Source organism: Schistocerca piceifrons, chromosome 5 (genome assembly GCF_021461385.2).
Source record: "Schistocerca piceifrons isolate TAMUIC-IGC-003096 chromosome 5, iqSchPice1.1, whole genome shotgun sequence".
Taxonomy (NCBI): domain Eukaryota; kingdom Metazoa; phylum Arthropoda; class Insecta; order Orthoptera; family Acrididae; genus Schistocerca; species Schistocerca piceifrons.
In genome coordinates this window covers 271,708,935-271,732,929 of record NC_060142.1, presented here as the reverse complement: position 1 = coordinate 271,732,929, position 23,995 = coordinate 271,708,935, and the positions used below count along the sequence as shown (strand labels likewise).

Here is a 23,995-nt window from a genome sequence, read left to right as displayed (position 1 = left end):
TCTGTATTATTATGTTTTTAATGATGTATTTTGTACCTTTGTAATTGTATTCTTATGTTATAAAATTGTAATTGTCACCAGTTCATGACATTATTAACTTGTTAGTTACATTTCACTGCACACGTTTCTGTTGGTCATAGTATGTGGACAATATATGAGAAGTAGGGACTGTTAGTGTTTGCACGTGTGTTAATAATTCAGCAAGGGACTGGATAACAGCATTGCTGGTTCTAAGGACAATTCCAAAAACTTTGTGAATGCACAAGTGGTGGTTATGGACTTGTTATATTATTCGCAAGACTCTTCGATGGTGATTGTGCACCTGCACAGTCGCAACAGATCGCAACAGATGGCTGCTGGCCATCTCTATAAGGACTACAGTGGGTCTGCATCTCTGGTGGCCCACCAATACCATTACCTCTACAAGGACTACAGTGGGTCTGCACCTCTGGTGGCCCACCAATACCATTATCTCTGCAAGGACTACAGTGGGTCTGCATCTATGATGACCCACCAATACCATTATTTCTACAAGGACTGCAGTGGGTCTGCACCTCTGGTGGCCCACCAATACCACAATCTCTACCAGGACTCCAGTGGGTCTGCTCTGTGATGACCTACCTAACAATATTCTTCAAAACGTCGAATGAACTCTGCTGTGGGTTTGCTCTGTTGTGGCCCATTACCTGTCAGCATGTCAAGAGTCAGCACTGTCTTTCCGTTGGAAGGACAACACTACTTCTTCAAGACTCCATGGAAATCCACTACTTCCGTGTGCATTTTCTTTTACTGCTCAGACTTTGAGAAAAACACTGAAATTTTACAGTGATGAACAATCTGGACTGTCTTTATGGACTGTGACAAAAATTTTAGCTTTTGACCAGCATTGTATAAATAAGTGTGTGCATTTGATATCTTTGTTATTGTAATTATGAAAAATTTTTTCAAATCGTTACTGGCCACTGCCCAAAAAAAATTTGTAAAATTTTTTGTGGGGAGCATGGGGGCTATGTAAGTAGGCTGTTTATGTTTTCTTATTGGCAACGTTACGTAGCGCTCAATATGAAAATCACTGGCTGTGCTGTGTGCAGTCTGTGGCTAGTTTGCATTGTTGTCTGCCATTGTAGTGTTGGGCAGCGGCAGCTGGCTGTGAACAGCGCGTAGCGTTGCGCAGTTGGAGGTGAGCCGCCAGCAGTGGTGGATGTGGGGAGAGAGATGGCGGAGGTTTGCAGTTTGTCATGAACTGATATATATATATATTATGATTTGTGATGATATTAAGGTAAATACATTGTTTGCTCTCTATTAATATCTTTCATTTGCTAACTACCCCTATCAGTAGTTAGTGCCTTCCATAGTTTGAATCTTTTATTTAGCTGGCAGTAGTGGCGCTCGCTGTATTGCAGTAGCTTGAGCAGCGAAGATTTTTGTGAGGTAAGTGATTTGTGAAAGGTATAGTTTAATGTTTGTCAGGGCCATTCTTTAGTAGGGAGTTTTGAAAGTCAGATTGCGTTGCGCTAAAAATATTGTGTGTCAGTTTAAGCACAGTCTCGTGTAGAATTGTTCAAAGGGGAAGTTTCAAAATCTAATGTTAACAGTTGTGACGTCATGCTCATTTGTTGTTACGAAGCATTGCATAGTCTTCCTAAAGCCTTTGACACATTTTGTTGTTGGCAAACGCTTGTGTGAGCACTGCGTTTTGTTGCTGTATATGGCGCATTTCCTTTGCAATTTAAGTTTTATTTTCGTTTCTTCTCTCGTTCATGTTTTATGGCTGCAGTATTATTCTGCAGTAGCAGGATACAGTAATATCCTTTGTTAGAGTATTGGTTCTTACCAGTCAAAATAACAAAAATTTAACTCAGAACAAAAACAATGAAAAATTCCCGGAATTCAAAAACATTCCCCGGTTTTTCCCGGTTTTCTCCCGGATGAAAAAATTCCCTGGTTTTTCCCGGATCTCCCGGTTGTCCCGGATCGTAGACACCCTGCTTCCCTACAGCCTAGGTCTTCGTGGCAAACGAATCTGCTCCAGTCCGGAATCCCTGAACCATTACACCAACAACCTGAAAACAGCCTTCGCATCCCGCAACTACCCTCCCGACCTGGTACAGAAGCAAATAACCAGAGCCACTTCCTCATCTCCTCAAACCCAGAACCTCCCACAGAAGAACCCCAAAAGTGCCCCACTTGTGACAGGATACTTTCCGGGACTGGATCAGACTCTGAATGTGGCTCTCCAGCAGGGATACGACTTCCTCAAATCCTGCCCTGAAATGAGATCCATCCTTCATGATATCCTCTCCACTCCACCAAGAGTGTCTTTCCGCCGTCCACCTAACCTTCGTAACCTCTTAGTTCATCCCTATGAAATCCCCAAACCACCTTCCCTAACTTCTGGCTCCTACCCTTGTAACCGCCCCCGGTGTAAAACCTGTCCCATGCACCCTCCCACCACCACCTACTCCAGTCCTGTAACCCGGAAGGTGTACACGATCAAAGGCAGAGCTACGTGTGAAAGCACCCACGTGATTTACCAACTGACCTGCCTACACTGTGAAGCTTTCTATGTGGGAATGACCAGCAACAAACTGTCCATTCGCGTGAATGGACACAGGCAGACAGTGTTTGTTGGTAATGAGGATCACCCTGTGGCTAAACATGCCTTGGTGCACAGCCAGCACATCTTGGCACAGTGTTACACCGTCCGGGTTATCTGGATACTTCCCACTAACACCAACCTGTCAGAACTCCGGGGATGGGAACTTGCCCTTCAGTATATCCTCTCTTCTCGTTATCCGCCAGGCCTCAATCTCCGCTAATTTCAATTTGCTGTCGCTCATATCTCACCTGTCTTTCAACAACATCTTTGCCTCTGTACTTCCGCCTCAACTGACATCTCTGCCGAAACTCTTTGCCTTTACAAATGTCTGCTTGTATCTGTGTAGGTATGGATGGATATGTGTGTGTGTGTGTGTGTGTGTGTGTGTGTGTGTGTGTGTGCGCGCGCGCGAGTGTATACCCGTCCTTTTTTCCCCCTAAGGTAAGTCTTTCCGCTCCCGGGATTGGAATGACTCCTTACCCTCTCCCTTAAAACCCACATCCTTTCGTCTTTCCCCCCTGATGAAGCAACCGTGGGTTGCGAAAGCTTGAGTTTTGTTTGTGTTTGTTTGTTTGTTTGTGTGTCTATCAACCTGACAGCGCTTTCGTTTGGTAAGTCACATCATCTTTGTTTTTAGATATATTTTTCCCACGTGGAATGTTTCCCTCTATTACATAGGGAACATGTAACTAATTGCAACCAAACTTCTTTCAGCACTTCCTATGAATCAGCGTTTGAGTCTCAGAAAATATGTTTCCGGATCCATTTTTACTGGACTTGTTTCAATCTTTCAAAATATTCAGTGCTACTTTTCTGGACTTTTTAACACCCTAGATTTTGTAATATATCATAAATTATATTACTAGGAAACTTGTATGTCCCTGTAACAATCAGGGACAATTTGTATTTACTTCTCATACATTAAATGTCACATCTACACTAAGTTCTGCAATGAAATCCAGTTTTGTGTACTGTCTATGTCTCTACGATACCCTCGCCTCTCCTCCTAGTGTTCCAATGTTTTGCTCAACTGCAATTTCTGGCTAGAGCATACCTGTAAATCATCATAATAAGTAATTTCATTGTTAGATATTCCGTTTTCTGCAAAAATTACTTCAAGTGCATTCTTTTCACTATGTGTGCAGATTTATTGCGCGCACTTGAGCCGCTCAGGCACTGAATGTATTCACATAGACCTCAGACACCTTTCCTAGTTCTTATTTTTTTAGATGAATCCTCACAAAAATGGTTCAAATGGCTCTGAGCACTGAGGTCATCAGTCCCCTAGAACTTAGAACTACTTAAACCTAACTAACCTATGGACATCACACACATCCATGCCCGAGGCCGGATTCAAACCTGCGACCATAGCGGTCGCGCAGTTCCAGACTGAAGCGCCTAGAACCGCATGGCCACTCTGGCAGGCTGAATCCTCACAAGTTTTAACAACAAACTGAACAATTATTTGTAGAGCAAATCTCAGATATTAGCTCATTTCCTCTTACTTGACATTATTTATTGTACAGGTACTTTTGAAGGCCAATTTAAATTACTGTTGTACACTATAAAAATTTGCTACCAGTTTACTGTGGCTAGTACAGTAGATCTGTTCCATAAGTAATTTGCAATACCATTATAAGACGACTATAAAAAGAACTGGAAGAACATCACTGCATAGAGGTGTGGTATCTTAAACATTGGTATTATGTAGATTACATCACAAATGATGTAGTACTGCGTAGCTCTCACTATGTGTGAAATGGGCATGAAAAGCTACTAATTTATGAACTTAGAAAATCAGATTATACATGTCGTTCTTAAACTAGCCTACTTAAACTATGTTTACACCTTACCTCTTCCTTAAATTTATCAGCAATTGGGGCACATTCACCAGTAGAGACCAGGTAATGATGTAAATCATCTTCTGTCCAGTATAAAGGATTGGAATTCAGATGATAATTAAACAGTTTAATATGCTTTGAGTTATAGCCAATTTCATCTTCTTCCGAATCATTCTCTTTCCTTCGAGAAGGTACAAGCAACCTGCAACATAGTATTCTCAATATAAAGAACTAATGATTAAATTTTGGATTTGCAGGAACACGAATTCAATGTAAGAGAGCAAGTCCCTCATGTAACACAATCTGAAGTGAAATGATGAAATGTATTGAGGGTAACAGAAAGCTGTGAGGATAGCAAAAATCAAAATTTACAGAACAGACTAAAAGAAGTGAAGAGGGTCATGAAAGAATCTGTTGAAACAAAATAGTGGAAAACTCCTTAAGAGAGATAGCACAGACTAGCATGGTGCAATCCTAAGGAAAACATTACCTTAAATGTTGATGGAATAGGTGCCAGTGATGACAATACTGTTAATACAGTTAAAGTTAGATGGTACGATCAGCTACAAAGTACTCATTTGCTGGTAGACAGTAACTGATGACACTTACTAAATCACTTGTAGATCTAATAAATGAAGTAAATACTTGATTTTATATATTAATTGTTATACTATTTTCATCAGAAATTGATCTAGTACCACTGACATAGAGGTTCAGTTAGCATATTCCATTATCCTCATGGTGCTGTAAATTTATATGGTAACTGAGTACTTCAGCTTTTCCTTCCACAGCTTCTCTTTCCTCAATTTTCAGTTCCACCCTGAAGACAGAATACATGTTCATCCTTTGAGCACTGAAAAGAGAAAGGAGTCCGCAGGGGGGCGGGGGGGGGGGGGGGGGTTGTGGTGGTGATGATAACACTACAGGTATACTTGATTTCAAATAATTTTAACTACAGTGTTCTTACTGAAAGCTTGTAAGTTGCTAGCAAAAATATGTTACTAACAAATATATCTCCTAAGTAAATGGCACATATTGTCTAAATTTTACGCTATTTGTAATTCTATCAGCCAAACAATGAAAAATCTGGGATGGATTAACAACAATCAAAAAGGACTGATTGCTACTCTCTATAAAGAGGAGATGTTGAGATACTATCCAGCAGCTCTTTTTTTAATGTGCCTGTCTGTTACTAAACACCTATATGTGATGAGTAGCAGTCTATCCTTGTCATATGTTGTATTTGTATTGTGTCATACAAAACCTTTCAGTATGTGCTGATTAAGTTTTCATGACACTTAAGTCTGCTTCTCACTTGAACCCCTGCTCTGTCATAGCTTATCGTAAATCACAACATTACTTACCGTTGCTGCTCATTTGTCAGATAAATTACAATTCCAACTTACCTTATGGAAGATGATGTTTGGTGGTGATTTCCAGGTGCAGTTGGAGTCTTCAAATCCTTCTTCGGCACTGAAGTATCTGAATTGATGATGGTGCCAGTGTCTGAAGTATTTGATGATTCCCGTATTGTTTTGTCTGTCCACATGTAATAGAAAATTAAGTATGCTTGGTGCACAAAATGGGGCAAACAAATCTTTATAAATCTTCAATGTATTTCCTTTGTAATTATTATATAACAATAGAGAAGAAAAAAAAAAAAAAAAAAAAACAAGGTACACATAACGGAAGAGAAGTTTGGCAGTGTTAGGAGGGTAAGTAAGGGACTGTAGGGAATATTCAGAAGAAACATAGACATGGTTGGCTGTTATTTGGAGAAGTTGTTCACTTGTTGGTAGCAAAATGTTGTATGAAGTACGTAGTACCTGCACAAAATAGTATTAATCTGCACATGTATTTCTGGGAAGTAGTTGCAGTAAGTATATGAAACTAGGCAATCTCCATATGGTGATACTCAGAGGATTCTTTGTTGATATAAGATAGTTGGGGATGGTATATGCAGTCATATCATGACTGAGGAATAAACTTGTGCCATAGTCTCTGTTCATTTATGCATGGAAACAGGAGAAATGGAAACAAAGATAGACGAGTTACGCAACATCCAATAATTTACCACTCACCACATAGTAGAAATGTTGCCCCCCACCCCCCACACACACACATAAATGACAATTGTGCCAGCTTGGCAGGTGGATTGGGGTGATGGGTTGTGTCAGGTAGGGTAGGTAGAGAGAGGACAATGCGGAAAGCTGGAGAAGGGTTAGGAGATGGGTAGCTAGTGCATTGGAGGAAAGAAACAGGTGTGTGGTATACAAATACTGGAGAGGTAGGCAGTGGGTGCACAGGTACCAGAGCCAATGGCTTTGGATGGTGCATGATGAATATGCTGAAGGTCTCACAAATGCTGTCACAGACATGCACTACCCCCGAAACTCAGTTCAGAAACAAATTTCCTGCACTACACCCTCACATACCCTAATCTTCCTACCACACCTAAGAACTAGCTGCAAAGAAGTACCACCCTCTGGAAAGGAGTGCCCCTCTCATCACTGAATATCATCCCAAACTGCAGCATCTGAACCATATCCTTTGTCAGAGCACTGACTAACTATTATTATGGCCAGAAATCTATCACCATGCCCATGATACTTCCCATGTCTCCTAAAGTGGTATTCCACTGTCCACCCAACCCATACAACATCCTGGTCCATTCCCAACCTCTTGGCACAGGTGTCATATTGCTGTGGGAGACCTCCACGATTCACCTGCCCAGCACATCCTACTCTGGTAGGTCACACACTTATCCTATCCCACCAGAGGAAGAGTCACCTGTAACAGCAGTCTTGTAACATACCATCTCTGCTGCTGAAATTTCTGCACTTTTTTATGTGGGTACAGTCACCAACCAGATGTTCACCAGAATGAATAGCCATCGCCAAACAGTGGCCAATGGCAGAGCTGACTAGTGGCGGAACACGTGGCTGAAAACAGGATCTTGAATTCAATAGCCACTTCACAACCCATGCCACCTGGATCCTTTTCCCCAGCATCAGTTTTTCTGAAATGCACAGATAGGAGTTATCCTTGTAACATATCCTTCACTCCCTTAATGCTCCTGGTCTCGATGTCTACTAGTCCACAGGATCCACACCCTCTGCCCAACAACCTCCACCTCCTCTGTTCTATCACCCCATCCCCCAATCGATGTCTCAACACCATCATCACTGTGTGCCTCACAAACTCACTGGCTCCAGTGCATGTGCATAGTGACCCCCCCCCCCCCCCCCCTCCCTTTGCATCCCTGTTCTGCACACACACCTCCCACCACTAGCTAGCTACCACGCCCTCTCCCCCCACTTCCTGCTCCACCCCATCCCAATTCCCATCTCACCTGACACTTTAATCATTACCCCCCTCCACTCCCCCCAACTGACAATTCAACACCTGTGCTGTTTGTTTGGTGACTGGTTTCCTTTACTCCTAAATTATTGACATTCTGCCAGAACTTTCCTTACAATATTTAACCTACATCCGAAACATTGTGGTCATTAATTATGACTGACAAATTCAAGACAGAAGTATTTGTTGACATCCATGGTTGATTGCTATGGAAGTAAATTGAGCTGGATATGCTTATGCTCCACAGTGATGCATATTTGCACATTGTCCACATCAAATGAAATGGTACACACTGTTTTGGCAGCAGTGTTTAGGATCATGGGCCAGACATACCTAAGCTTTCTCCACATGATTACCCCACACTGAAGAGTTGAATGCTGAATGCAAGTGCTCTAATTATTATCAAGTGTTTCATGAAGCAGAGGAAGGATGATTCAACTAGCGATCTCTACAAGTAGGTCCCACTATGCTATCTGCTACTGGAATTGTGTTCTACTGACTCCAAAATAAATATTGCACTAATTATTAGGAGCATTGAAGCACCATCCTCCCAAAAACAAGTCCAATGTCTTATCACTGTACAATAGTGCATAGTAAGAACAATAGATATTTTATGCAGAGGTTGTATTTCATAGCCCAGACTATACAGGACAGGACAGATTACATCAGCTGAGGCCAAGGAAGTGTATCCATTATGACTGTCCAAAGAAATTATGAATATTTTAGCAATTTTGTGAAATTTTGTTAAAATGCATACAGAAAATATCCCTTTTTTACAAGGGCAGCAAAAGCAAAATATGCACAGATGCAAAGGCACTGGCACCCACACGATCGTGCATGTGCACAACTCCCCCCCCCCTCCCCGCACGTGCACGCACACACGCGTGCCCGCTTTGTGAGTAGATTTTCTACTTGCCCAGTTACATTATATACTCAAAAGTTGGTTATTTTCGTTTATGTATAAGTCTTGTTTGCATAGTTGAGAAAAGTCTTGTATTCATAAATCAAACAAGACATTCCACATCAAAGCAAGATACCACAATTATAGCTATGTTACAATTGACGTCAAACTAAGCTCAGTTGGTAAGAGCATGGACTGTGAAGTGCTAGGGTCTGGGTTTGAGTTCCTGCCATGCAAATATATTAAGTTAAAAAGGTCTTAGATATGCCATGCTAAGATTAATATATTAGGGCTTCCAGACATAGTAGATACAGTGACCACATTTAAACCTTGTACTCTAAAGACACACAGTATACATACTTTATTTTGAATTTAGTTGTCACTAAAAGGGTGTTTTATGTTTATGGGTTGTGAGAATAGTGGCTTATATTGTCAGAATATCTCTGATCTTGGTTAATAGTTAGCAGATGTTCTTCATTCAATATTTGTGTTCAATGTGTGTGCAAAAATCTCACAAACTGCATCAGAATTGCATGAATTATGTGTGTACTGGAAGTATTGTTGAGGGTGTTTTGTTCTGTCAGCTGCCATGTTAGTAACTGTTATTTCTTGTTCTTTCTACACCTACAGACATACTCTGCAAGCTACCATATAGTGCATGGTGGGGGTTACCTTGTACCAGTATTAGTCACTCCGTTTCATGTTCCACGCACAAACTGAACAAGGGAAACAAGACTGTCTACATGACTCAGTAAGAGAAATAATTTCTCTCATCTAGTCTTTTCAGTTCTTATGCGAGATGTATGTATGCGGTGGTACAATCACAAATGCCAGTTCTCTAAACTTTTTCAATAGTGTTTCATGAAAAGAATGCCATCTTTCTTCCACAGATTCCCATTTCAGCTCATGTATCATTTCCTTACCCCTTATTTGTTGACCAAAGCTACCAGTAAGAAATCTAGCAGCATGCCTCTAAATTGCTCAAGTGTTTAGTGTCCCAAATTCTCGAGCAGTACTCAAGAATGGGTCACACAAGTGTTCCACATGCACTCACCTTTACAGGTAAGCTAAATTATCCTACAATTCTCTCAATAAGCCAAAGTAAACCATTTCTTTTCACTACTACTGATATTGCATGCTCATTCCATTGAACGTCCCTTTGCAACACTACACCTAGTTATTTAACCGATGTGACTATCAAGCAGCACACCACTAACACTGTATTTGAACATTACAGGATTGTTTATTTACATTCTGAGCAAGCTGCCATTCATCACCGAAACAGAAGTTCTGTCTAATTCATCTTACATTCTCCTTCAGTCCCTCAACAACACTTTCCTGTACATTACAGCATCATCAGCAAACATTCCAAAACTGCTGCTCATCCTATCTGTCCGATCATCTTCATCTATCAATTCCAACTGACTAACTGAATAGACAAAAAATATACTCATCAAAAAGTGGCAGGAGAAGACACACATAAAGTTTAAGGAAGTGTGCAAGATTAAGGATCAAGCGGCTACTACTTCTGGCGAATGGTGAAAGGGAAGGAAGAGGGATGAAGGGATATGACTGGTGAGGTTTGGGAAATGGGGAGAGTTAGAGTGTCACCCAGAACCCCAGGTCAGGCGACTTTTCTGTAACTCTCCCCATTTTCTAAACCTCGCCATTACTTTTCCTTCATCTCTCTTCCTTCCCCTTCAATCCTTTTGCCAGAAGGCGGAGATTCAACATAAATGAAACAAGGTTCAGATTCTACACTAGACTGTAGGTTGCCTTCCTCAATTGGATAATTGGGGTATGTTAGGACACACAAGTCACCAAAGTAACATCCAATTGAAAGACTTCCAGCATGCCACTGGGCCATACGAAATTATTATTCCCAGAATCTATATATCAACACATATATTCTCCTTCCATACTTATTATGAATTAAAGTCCCCATTGCCTTTAATCCATCTTACATGAACACTTATCTCAGGAACTACTATAGGGATATTGATACTTGCACTGCATTGCTAAATTTTCAGAGGACATGAATTTTATCTGTCCCATATTTAATTGGTGTTTGGAGTGACATCTCATGACAATGGTGGGAGCTGCGAGCTACTACACCACCTGAAGCATCGGAAGCAGGGCAGGATGATGACTGCCAGCCAGTGGCTGGCTCTCATAGCCAGTTTGGACACAAAATGGACTGGCGTCCACTCTGCCGACAAATGGGCAGCCGCAGCAGTGTGGCAACTTTGATGCCCTGCTCACATTGTTAGGTGGGTTGTGGTAAGTTGTATGGAGGTGATGGTATTTAGCTACATAATACTGTTCTCTGAATTTTAAACATAAATCTTAATGCTGACCAATAAAAAATAAAATTATTGCTATACCGGACAAGTTGACTGGTCACAGATACATAGCACTACCTGTACAAAGCCTGGATGGGTCGCTAGTTAGTAAACAAGAATGGTCCTATTACACTTCCACAGGGAAGTCCTGATTATACTTTTGTCTTTAATGAATACTCACTGCCCGAGAGAATGTACTTAAACCTGAGAACCTATGTTGTATGTTTGGACCTTCATTAACAGTCTGCAATGTGGCATTGTGTCAAACAATTTCTGGAAATTCTGGAATACAGAATCTCCATGTTGTCCTCCAGGCATGGTTTGCACGATATCATGTGAGAAGAGTGCAAGTGCAGTTTTGCATGAGTAATGCTCTCTAAATCAGTGCTGATTTGTGGACAGAAGGTTTTCTGTCTTGAGGAAGTTTATTGTATTCAAACTTTGAATAAGCTCAAGAATTCTGCAACAAACCGATATTAAAGATATAACACTGTAATATTACAGGTATGTTCTATTACCCTTATTCTATATAGAAGTAAATTGCACTTTTTCCCAGTCACTTCGTACTTTGCACTGGGAGAGAGATTTACTATAAATGTAAGCTAAACAAGGGGCCAATGCCAAAGAGTACACTCTGCAAAACTGAACTGTGATTCCATCCAGACTTTGACACTTCTCTGTTTTTGACTCTTTCAGTTGTCTCTCAATGCCACAGATGCCTATTACATGCATTCATATATATGCAAAATGTATAAAACTTGAAATTCTGATAATGTGACTCTTCTACATTGCTTGTCAAATTTAGAACTTGAAGGCCTCTTGAATAATGACAGGGCACTAGATGAGTGTACAAACACTGATGTAAAGATTATGATTCTTCTCATGAGCTGGAAAGTGAAAAACTTATAGCGGATAGAAAATACAAATGTGATTATGAAGGACCCACCTGTTTAACTGATTTGTGATTAATGTACAGTGTGTATACAAAAATTTGGGGCTTTCTGGTCAAACCCCGCGCCCCTTCCACACACAGACATATGAAGAGTGCATGAAATGTATTCGCAATTGCGAATATGAACAACCATCAGCTGTATAAGAGAATGACGACAATGAAAATTTGTGCTAGGTCAATACTTGAACTGGGATTTCCCATTTTATGTGAGTACCAGGGACGGCTTCTGAGGTAGTGCCACTGTGTCGTTGCACCATCTGTATGAAAAAGAAAGAAAGAGAAATCTGTGCAAATTGCGCATCAAATATTGTTTCGGAGAATGTATTTTCTGATTTGAAGAGGTGCGTTTCGCTGCGCGCACTCTCTTGGTAGTTTTCTGAAGCTTGGAGCCAACTGCAGATTGGCACTGTCTGTGCTCATAAGCCCTGTATGGAAGGCTCGGCCGTTGGTTTCTACACGCTTCTTATGGCGGGGATGGAGCCACAGCTGTTCTGACTCAGAGCTTTACATTCCTTCTGCCAGAGAGCAGTAAACTGCAGAACCTATTGAAGCAAGATCTGACATCTAGGAATCATGTTAGAATACATCACAGCGCAAACTTCTTGTAATCTAGTCTTACAATGTCTGCTTGTGTCTGTAGATTTGCGGATGAATATGTGTGTGTGTGTGTGTGTGTGTGTGTGTGTGTGTGTGTGTGCGCGCGCGCGCGCGCGCGCACACACACGAGTGTATACCTGTCCCTTTTTCTACCTAAGGTAAGTCTTTCCGCTCCCGGGATTGGAATGACTCCTTACCCTCTCCCTTAAACCCATATCCTTTCGTCTTTCCCTCTCCTTCCCTCTTTCCTGATGAAGCAACCGTGGGTTGCGAAAGCTTGAATTTTGTGTGTGTGTTTGTGTTTGTTAGTGTCTCTATCAACATACCAACGCTTTCGTTTGGTAAGTTACATCATCTTTGTTTTTAGATATTTTTTTCCCACGTGGAATGTTTCCCTCTATTATATATAAAATATATATATATGATGCCTCTCCAAATAAGGCGGTTTTCGTGAGCTAATTCAATTCAGTGCAGAGCTGGTGAAAGATCTTAAAGTTCATCTCAGTCAAGCATCAGTATTCAACGGCATTTCTAAGACTGATCAGAACCAACTACTTCAATGCATGCTGGAAGTGTACCATGATGAAGTTCATAAGGAAATAAAACATGCTGATTATGTTATTATGTTGCGTGTTGCATTATCTTGTTGAGGGAAAACCTGTTGAAAGATTTTTGAACTTCATTAATCAAGAAAGTCAGAATACTCATACTATAGCTGAGAGTATTCTGAAAGAAATTCAACCATTAATTGGCAATGACTGAGCAAAACTAATAGCTCAGAGTTACAATGGTGCAAACATTATGAGTGGCAAGTCGAATGGGGTTCAGGAATTAATTAAACACAAATACCCAAATACAAACTACATCTATTGTTATGCGAATCAGTTAAAACTTATTATGTCTACGGCAACCTCTGTTAATCGCATCTTTCAGGAATTACTTCTTTCTTTTCTAACTCACCACAGAGATCAAAAGTGCTGCATGGCGTTATTCAAAAATGCTTGCCCCTTTGTGTGTGTCAAGAGATGGCATTACCACTCGAGAGTAGTAAAAGATGTTTTTGAAAACAGGGAAGATCTTATAACTGTTATGGAAGTCATTGAAACAAGCGAGAGTATGAAATTATCTTCTACTATTGAAAAAGCTGGTCCATACAAACAAAGACTGGAACATAATGAATTCATTTTCTGGCTAACATTTTTCTATAAGATAATTCCTCATGCAGAAGAACTTTTTAATCAACTTCAGAAGAAGATAAATGAAACGACCAAAGCAAAACAGGACATCCAGAGCTTTGAAGAGGTAATGCAAAGCCTCAGAGATGACATTGACTCCATCCTTCATGACATTAGTTTCGAAAATGACGAAACAATGCCTGCCAAGAAGCCATTGGACTCTTGATGAGAATTAAAAAAAAAAAAAGAGATGCTTTGGAAATGTGCGATGCCATCCTTTCTGAAATCAAATTACGTTTTCAGTTCACTGGATACCTCATTGCAGCCATCTTATTTGACGTAAATCAGTTTGACAAATACAGCACAAATTTTTCAAATTCCTTGAAATTACAGATACATAAACATTTCTGGAAAAAAGAAATTTGAAGGGTGAGCTTCAATTCTTCTATGCTAGGCCTGAGTTGAGAGCAGTTTCTGGCACAGGATCGCTTCTTTTACTGATTCTAGAGGACTTTGTGACACATTCGAAGAGACAGTTAAAGTTTTGAAATTGCTAATCACGATGCCTAGTTGACATCAAATGCTAAGTGGTGGTATTCAATGCTCAAGAGAATTAAAATGTTTCTATGGAAAACTATGAGAGAAGGACAACTGAGTGCCTTAGGGTTGCTATCCTGTAAAAAGTCATTCATGTGTAAAATTGAAGATCTCAATTTAAGAGTGACAGATTTATTTGTCAACAAGAAGGAGCGATGAATGGATTTCCAATACCGTTCCTACTAATTTTTTGAAGATGTCTTCTCAAAGTCATGGAGATGCTGCTTTTGGTGAGTAAAATTCTTTTAGTTTTAAATGTTGGTAATTTGATTAAATTTGCTTCGCAACATCCTGATTACAAGTTCGAGTAATTTATACATGCTCTATTATTCCTAGTAGTGGCACTCATGTTGTAGCAGAACAGCAAGCACCACTCAAAACAAAGTGGAGCACATACATCATTTGGTAATGGCTAGAGCACAACTGTTAGATGAGGTTGACAGTGTTGTTAACGCGGTATTTCAGGCCCGATCTCCACCAGTATCTTAAGCACATACACCAAACCACCACCTACTTACAACTGCCACGTAAAAGTGTTCGCACGTACGCTGTGAGCAATGAAGAATTGTGCTATTGATATGCGTGTGCGCAAGCGTACATTTGTGCGTGTGAGAGAGATTTTCGGAGTTGGTATTATGTTTTATATATCGTGCAGACATGCGGGAAACTCTTAGTGTGCATAAGAAGGGCGCTGTTGTAAAACGTGTTTATTTCTGTTTCTCTACATGTTTTCAATATAATAGAAGGAAACATTCCACGTGGGAAAAATTATATATAAAAACAAAGATGAGGTGACTTACCGAACGAAAGCGCTGGCAGGTCGATAGACACACAAACAAACACAAACATACACACAAAATTCAAGCTTTCGCAACAAACTGTTGCCTCATCAGGAAAGAGGGAAGGAGAGGGGAAGACGAAAGGAAGTGGGTTTTAAGGGAGAGGGTAAGGAGTCATTCCAATCCCGGGAGCGGAAAGACTTACCTTAGGGGGAAAAAAGGACAGGTATACACTCGCACACATGCACATATCCATCCACACATACAGACACAAGCTTGTGTCTGTATGTGTGGATGGATATGTGCATGTGTGCGAGTGTATACCTGTCCTTTTTTCCCCCTAAGGTAAGTCTTTCCGCTCCCGGGATTGGAATGACTCCTTACCCTCTCCCTTAAAACCCACTTCCTTTCGTCTTCCCCTCTCCTTCCCTCTTTCCTGATGAGGCAACAGTTTGTTGCGAAAGCTTGAATTTTGTGTGTATGTTTGTGTTTGTTTGTGTGTCTATCGACCTGCCAGCGCTTTCGTTCGGTAAGTCACCTCATCTTTGTTTTTATATATAATCTCTACATGTTTTGTTTGATATAATTACTTACGAAACATATGAATTATTGACAAAATTCAATAATACGTTCGACGCTACCAAACAAAGGTTTTTTTATATTTTATTTTTTTGGGCGCTGCCAATGGAATGCCTCAGCGGTCGCCACTGGGGGTTAGTCACCTTAACCACTTCAGCTATCCATGCCAGATCCGCGGCCAGACCTGAACTTCCACACGTCGTCGTTCCTGTATCACAACCTGTACTTGTACACACACTATATAATTTCTGTACAGTGGAGGACATTTGCATGCCCTAAGAAACATTGCATCATTCTTCTTAACAACAAAAACACTGCAATACTGTAAACGAAGCATAGTCACAAAGTTTCAATACTCAACTTAAAAAAAAAAAAAAAAAAAAAATCAAAGTGGAGCTATGAAACTTGTTGATGGTGTTAGCTCTTCTTTACGCAACCACCCTTCAATAGGACACATTTTTCCTAGCAACGGATGACTTAGCAGAGACCTTGGTTCCAATTCTGGAAATGCCTACCAAACTATAACTTCTTCATCTGGAAAATAGCAAGAAGTCATTGTTTGCCACGTCAGGAGAGTATGGGTGTCAGGTAAAATTTGTTTAGCCTGAAGGAGCAGCATGTGTACCTGTGCCCTGTGCAAAATGAGCTGCTGCATTGTTACAGAGCAAAAACATCCCCTTGAATACTTCTCATAACAATGTCTTTCTAGTCTTTTGTCTTTTTTAACTTCATAAAGAGATTTTGGGACTATGTTCCTATGTCAATTTGCCTCTTTATGAGCTTAATCTGTCGGCACCACATAATGGCAGTCCCAAAAAATACTCAAGTTCACTGTGTCGGATTGTTGAGTTAGTGGATTTTGTTAGGTGGGAGTGAATTTGAATGTTTCCATGGTTTGATTAGCTGCTTTTTCCCATAGTCATACTTCAACACTCAGCACTCAACCATGGAGATAATGTGGCTAAAGAACTGACCTGGATTTGCCTCACACAGCTGCAACATTTCTCCTGTTACCTGGGTTTCATGGTCCTTTTGAATGGGTGTGAGGAGTCATGGAACCCAACAGGCAGCAATCTTCCGCATATCCAAATGTTCGTGAAAGATGTTGAAAGCTGGTCCATGACTAATTTTCCCTTTTTCCATTGTGAAAGATGTTGAAAACTAGATCATGGCTGACTTTCACCATTATTACCTTGGTTGTGATACACCAGTCTTTGCGCAGTTTTCCCACGGTTCATGGCTCTTCTCAGAGAGATGGTATGCCACTTCATTCTTCATCACTCATACTTGTTTGACCAACTGGAAGTGTCTGCAACACCTAACAACGGTGTCATATCATGGTGCATTATTGTAACACGGTTCCACCAAATCAGAATGGGCTGCTGTAGCATTATTCTTCTTCAACACAGAAAATGAATTAGAATATAATACTCCACTTTATTAATGACTGCATCATTTTATTTTGGCTCCTCTACTGCTGTGCTACGGTACTGTGAAGTGAAGATTTCAATGTGTATGAGAACTAGGGCTTGTACCAACAAAACAACAAAAAATAAATTACATAACTTAATTTTTTTAGCTAATAATTAAAATTTTATGACTACCCCTTGTTTATATTCACAGGAAAGAAAAATTATAGAGAATTGTGGTTCCCTACAAATCTACTTCACTTTTCCATTACACTGCCATACACTTCTAAGTATTTTTCATAATGTTGCACTAGCTTCTTAAATCTTTTGCATAGACAATCCATGACAAATGTATGAGGCATTGACAGTTTTGGTTCCCTACAAACCTACTTTACTTTCCCTTGAAATCATCATTAAGTTTCTAAGTACTTTTCATAATGCTACATTATGTTCTTGAACCCTTCTGCATAGAAGTTTGGAATTGAACCAACAGACAATGGTAATCTTGAGTTCTTCAACACTTGTAAACTGTTGTCCATCAAGTTATTGTGACAAAGGCAAGTAAGGTAGTAGTTGCTGGTTTTACGGTTTCCATCCAGTCAGTCGTTGACCAGTCTTATGTGGCAGCTTAAGGTAGCAAAACGAAAGCTGAAGTTTTAAATTTCAAGTTTAAGAAATTGTTCAAGCAGGAGAATTGTATAAACATGCTTTCTTTTGACCAATGAACTGACTCCTGTATGGGTGACACAGTAATAAGCATACCTGCCATAGAGAAACACCTAAAAGATTTGGAAACAACTAAGTTGCAAGTCCAGATGGAATACCAATTCAGTTTTACAAAGGGTATTTACAGTGCTGACCTCTTACTTAGCTTGCATTTATTGTGAATCTCTCTTCCAGTACCAAGTCCCAAGCAATTGGAAAAGTGCAGGTGACTCCTGTATATACAAGGGTAATCTCAAAAGTAAAGTCTCCTATTTTTTTATAAGTGCATAGACCTGTTTATTTCTACAATGGTTTACATCAGTTTACAGCTTGAAAAATTTAGCTATTTTTCGACATAATCACCATTTCTGTCGATGCATTTTTGTAGACGCTGTGGCAGTTTTTGTATACCCCTGTCATACCAGCTTGCTGCCATGCTGTTCAGAAAGCTATGAACCTCTTCTTTCACCTCATCACCGGAGCTGAATTGCTGGGACCACAATTAACGCTGACAGGTACTATGAGACTCTGAAAAAATTCAAACGGGCAATTCAGAACTGGAGAAGAGTAATGTTGAGTAAGGGCACACACATTCTCCATGACAACGCTTGCCCACACATCGCTCGGTAAACCATTGCTCTCCTGTAACAATTTCAGTGGAGCATAATCACCCACCCACCCAATAGTCCTGATGTGGCGCCCAGTGACTATCACCTGTTCCCTAGGTTAAAAGAACATTTGGCCAGAAAGCAATTCAGCTCTGATGATGAGGTGAAAGAATAGGTTCATAACTTTCTGAACAGCATGGCGGCGAGCAGGTATGACATGGGCATACAAAAACTGCAACAGTGTCTACAAAAATGGATCGACAGAAATGGTGATTGTGTCAAAAAACAGCTAAATGTTCAAGCTGTAAACTGATGTAAACTATTGTAGAAATAAACACCTTGATGTACTTATTAAAAAATAGGAGACCTTAGTTTTGGGATTACCCTCATAATAAGGGTAAAAGAACAGACCTGCAAAATTACAGACCATTACCCCAAACATCAGTTTTCTTCAGAATCCTTGAATACATTATACGTTCAAATATAACACATTTTCTTGAGACTGAAAAGCTTATGTCCATGAATCAGCAAGTTTTTAGAAAACAAATGTCGGGTGAAACTCAGCTTGCCCTTTTCTCACATGAGATACTGCAAACTATGGATGAAGGTCAACAGGCAGAGTCCATACTTAACATTTCTGGAAAGCATTTGATATGGTGCCCCACTGCAGACTGTTATCGAAGGTATGAGCATAAGCAATAGGTTCCCAGATATGTGAGTGGCTCTAATACTTCTTAAGTAATAGAACCCAGTATGTTGTCCTAGACACCAAGCGTTTGTCAGAGAAGAGGGTATCCTCCGGAGTCCCCAGAGGAGTGTGGCATGACCACTATTATTCTTTACATGTATAAATGATCTGGTGGACAGGAAACTGCAATTGTATGCTGATTATGCTATAGCGTATAGGATGGTGTCGAACTTGAGTGGTTGTAGGAGGATACAAGATGACAAACAAAGAAACCACACAACTGTAAACTTTTTCAAGAACTCCATATGGTATTTACTATCAAGTTTACAAATAAAATGTCCACTTATGCTAATATAACTGTGTACCTTCAGCTTGCTGCTGTGTCTTAGTGACTGTAGACTGCAGTGATTCATGAGACAGAAGCTGAGATGAATTGGAGGCAGTGGAGGTAAGTTTACGCCACGCTGCATTGATCCTTGCAGCTACCCGTCCACGACGCTTCCTAGGCCGTGGGACTACAATACTCGCTTCACCCTTTGGGCGTCCAATTTTTCGCTTTCCGTGCACCCAATAGTGCGCTGAAACAGAGAACTTCCTAAAACAAAGATATCCTCCAAGAACATATTGCTATAAAAACACTGTTGAAAGATGTTCTGAACAGTGTTTACATTAAAATACTACAAAAACTGTCAACAAGAAGCAAATCTTCACTTTACGAATGGTGTTCCTTCACCAACAGTACATGCAAAATTTACAGCAGTCTGGTGTAACGTTTCACCCTGAATCACACTTCTATGTCTCCAACTATTCACAATAACATGAATAAGAAGGATTGTGTCTACTTACTAAATTTTGTTTTAGACTGAGTGTTACATTTCTCAGGGCATACATTTTCTCCAATAGCTATCGGTCCAAACAAATATGGGCAGACTTGCAGTCGCCGGCAGACTCTCTTGCAGAAATTTGTAACCTCATCTGCTGATGTCACAACAGCGACATTTGCCCGGTATGTATTATTCTTGTACCTGTAAAAAAAAGTAGCTAAGATGCCAACACTAATCAGAAGAAATACAAGTGGCTGAGTCATATTTCTGTTGTAGATATTTAGACTGGACTGTGCACATTAAACAATGTTCATAAAGGCTGTACATTCAGTGGGCAAATCCTAGAATCTACTGAAACCTTAACTATCCTATTGTACATCTACAAGGTCTGCACAACAAACTGTATGAATCAGAAATTTTTAAAAGCTTCAGATGAGATGTTGAGTGAAATGCATTTGGCTGACAAGAGAACAATGCATGATGCCTTCCTTCAATGACTACTGTAGCAGAATACTGTCAAGTGATCTTTCACAGAACCCAAATTAATTCTGGTCGTATGTAAAGGCTGTTAGTGGCATCAAAGTTCGTTAGCGAATGAGAAAGGAACTGAAACTGAGGGTATCAAAGGTACAGCTGAAATGCTTAATGCCATTTTCAAATGGTCATTTACAAAGGAAAACCCAAGAGAATTGCCCTAGTTTAATTCTCCTACGCAAAAGGTGAATGAAATAAGTATTAGTGTCACTAGTGTTGAGAAACAGCTGAAATCTTTAAAACTCAACAAAGCTCCATGGCCCAGTGGAATACCTGTCAGATTCTACACTGAATGTGTGGCTGAGTTAGCCCCTCTTCTAACTATAATCTATTGTAGATCCCTCAAACAAAAAACTGTGCCCACTTCTTGGAAAAAGGCACAGGTCACACCCGCTTACAAGAAGAGTCGTAGAAGTGATCAATCCAATATCCCGGACATCGATTTGTTGTAGAATTTTAGAACATATTCTGAGCCCAAACATAATGAGGTGTCTTGAACAGAATGACCTCCTCAGTGCCAATCAGCACGGATTTCGAAAACACTGGTCATGTGAAACCCAACTCGCAATTTTCTCACATGATATACTGCAGGCTATGGATCAAGGCAACCAGGTAAATTCAGTGTTTCTTGATGTCTGGAAAGCATTTGACTCAGTACCACATCTACATTTATTTGTCAAAATTATCATGATATGGGGTATCAAGTGAAATTTGTGACAGAGATTGAGGACTTTCTGGTAGGGAGGACACAGCATGTTATCTTGAATGGAGAGTCATTGTCAGATGTAGAAGTAGCTTCGAGTGTGCCCCAGGGAAGTGTGTCGGGACCCTTGCTGTTCATGTTGTGTATTAAAGACCTATCAGACAATATTAATACACTCATGCTCATAAATTAAGGATAATGCTGATACATGGTGAAACAACGCTCTTGTGGGTGGTTTGCAGGTTTAAATCACCTCGGGGTATGATCATGCGGTGCATTTGACCTGCGGTCATCGCATGGTGGCGCTGGCAGCAGTCCACATACGCAGAGGTGTGTTGGTGCATGTCAGAGTATGGTGCAGCAAGTAAGTGCGCAGACGTTTTCAGACATGCTAATGGTGACTGGCTCAAAGAACACATATTGATGATGTTATGAGGGGTAGAATACTAGGGCGACAGGAGGCTGGTCAAACACAGAAGGTCGTAGCAAGGGACCTCCGTGTGCCACAAAGTGTGATATCAAGATTATGACAATGATTCCAGCAGACAGGAAACGTGTCCAGGCGCTACAGTACGGAATGTCCACAGTGTACAACACCACAAGAAGACCGATATTTCACCATCAGTATCCGCAGACGGCCACGGAGTACTGCAGGTAGCCTTGCTTGGGACCTTACTGCAGCCACTGGAACAGTTGTCTCCAGACACACAGTCTACAGACGACTGAACAGACATGGTTTATTCGCCTGGAAACCTGCAAGGTGCATCCCACTGACCCCTGATCACAGGAGAGCCCATAAAGCCTGGTGTCAAGAACACAGTACATGGTCACTGGAACAGTAGTCCCAGATTATGTTCACAGACGAGTCCAGGTATAGACTGAACAGTGATTCTCGCTGGGTTTTCATCTGGCGTGAACTAGGAACTAGGTACCAACCCCTTAATGTCCTTGAAAGGGACCTGTATGGAGGTCATGGTTTGATGGTGTGGGGTGGGATTATGACTGGTGCACGTACACACCTGCATGTCTTTGACAGAGGAACTGTAACAGGTCAGGTGAATCGGGGCGTCATTTTGCACCAGTATGTCCGCCTTTTCTGGGGTGCAGTGGGTCCCACCTTCCTCCTGATGGATGATAATGCATGGCCCCACTGAGCCGCCGTTGTGGAGGAGTACCTTGAAACAGAAGGTATCAGGTGAATGGAGTGGTCTGCCTGTTCTCCAGACCTAAACCCCATTCAGCACGTCTGGGATGCTCTCGGTCGACGTATCGCTGCACGTCTTCAGACCCCTAGGACACAACAGGAGCTCCGACAGGGTACATGTGCAGGAAACAGTGGAGTTTTGTAGCACATATGTTTTATGACGGTTTTCTCAACTTATCACCGATACCGTGGACTTACAGATCTGTGTCGTGTGTGTTCCCTATGTGCTTATGCTATTAGCGTCAGTTTTGTGTACTACCACATTGTGCGACACTGCATTCTGCAATTATACTTAATTTATGAGCATGAGTGTAGTAAAAAAGAGGTTTTGCATGTGATGCAGTTACCTATAATGAAGTGCTATCTGAGAGAAGCTGCATAAATATGCAGTCAGATCTTGATAAGATTTTAACATGATGCAGAGATTGGTAACTTGCTTTACACATTCAGAAATGTAAAATTTTGCACTTCAGAAAATGAAAAACATAGTATCCTACGACTATAATATCAATGAGTCACTTTTGGAATTGGGGAACTCATACAAATACCTGGGCACAACACTTTGCAGGGATATGAAATGGAATGATCACATAGGTTCAGTCGTGGGTACAGCAGTTGGTAGATTTCAGCTTGTTGGTGGACTACTGGAGAAGTGCAATCAATCTACAAAGGAGATTGCTTATAAATCATTCATGTGACCGGTTCTAGAATATTGCTCATGGGTGTGGGACTTGTAGCAGATAGTGCTAATAGCGGATATTGAATGTATACAAAGAAGGGCAGCACGAATGGTCACAGGTTTGTTTAATCCAGGGCTTCACAACATACATGCTCGCGGAGCAAGCTGTGAGCAGCAAGGCGCGAGCACGGAGCAGCGCGAGCACGCTACCCCCACTACCGGACCAGAGCGGAGAGTGGGGAGAGTCATGTGGGGCACACAACAGCTGCCGCCAGTCTATGTAAATCCGCGGGCACCTGCAGGGATACCACTCACAAATTATTACTGTGACAAATGAAACAAATAAAGGAGAATGTACATGTGCCACATAATTTTATTAGCTTACTGTATGCCTCTACATTCGTATTAATTTGTGAACTGTTACACAATAAAAGGTGTCACTGAAGTGTGGGATTCTCTGTTATCTTGTACTTTTTGCCCTTTACAATTGCGTCTATGTTCGGAGTAATTGTTCTTGAGCATCGTAGTCGCAGCGTGCAATTTAAATTTCGATCAGACAATGCATTTCTCAGGCGCGTCTTGTTACATTTCATTGCAGAGAACAGTTATTCACAAACATATATGGAACCGAACACTGATATTATTGTAGCCGCCAGTTTGTGCAAATGAGGAAATCTATCCTGAGGGAAGTGTCTGTAAAATTCCAAAATGTTTTTCTTGTTCTGAAATTTGTCTCTGTATTCTCTGTCACACTGCAGGTCAATAATTTCTAGTTGCAGCTCAGGATGAATCTCTTCAATATTCGCTGAATATGGAGAGGAGAACAGATCAGAATCACTGTCTAGTGCTGTCAGATCTTGAAAGCGTTGATCAAATTCTTCCTTAAGGGCAACTAAACTATGTGAATAACATTCAC

General features: G+C 40.8%; 1 protein-coding gene across 1 annotated transcript in view; it reads right to left on the bottom strand.

Moving 5' to 3' along the window:
* LOC124798294 (scm-like with four MBT domains protein 1) overlaps window positions 1-23,995 on the bottom strand; it is a 194,800-nt gene that overhangs the window by 10,907 nt on the left and 159,898 nt on the right. Inside the window, exons 11-14 of the mRNA XM_047261622.1 lie at window positions 19,982-20,160; window positions 19,501-19,713; window positions 5,850-5,982; window positions 4,456-4,645 (exon numbers count right to left, since the gene is read on the bottom strand). Of these exons, the coding sequence (XP_047117578.1) occupies window positions 4,456-4,645; window positions 5,850-5,982; window positions 19,501-19,713; window positions 19,982-20,160 (715 nt within the window). The remainder of the gene's footprint in view (window positions 1-4,455; window positions 4,646-5,849; window positions 5,983-19,500; window positions 19,714-19,981; window positions 20,161-23,995) is intronic.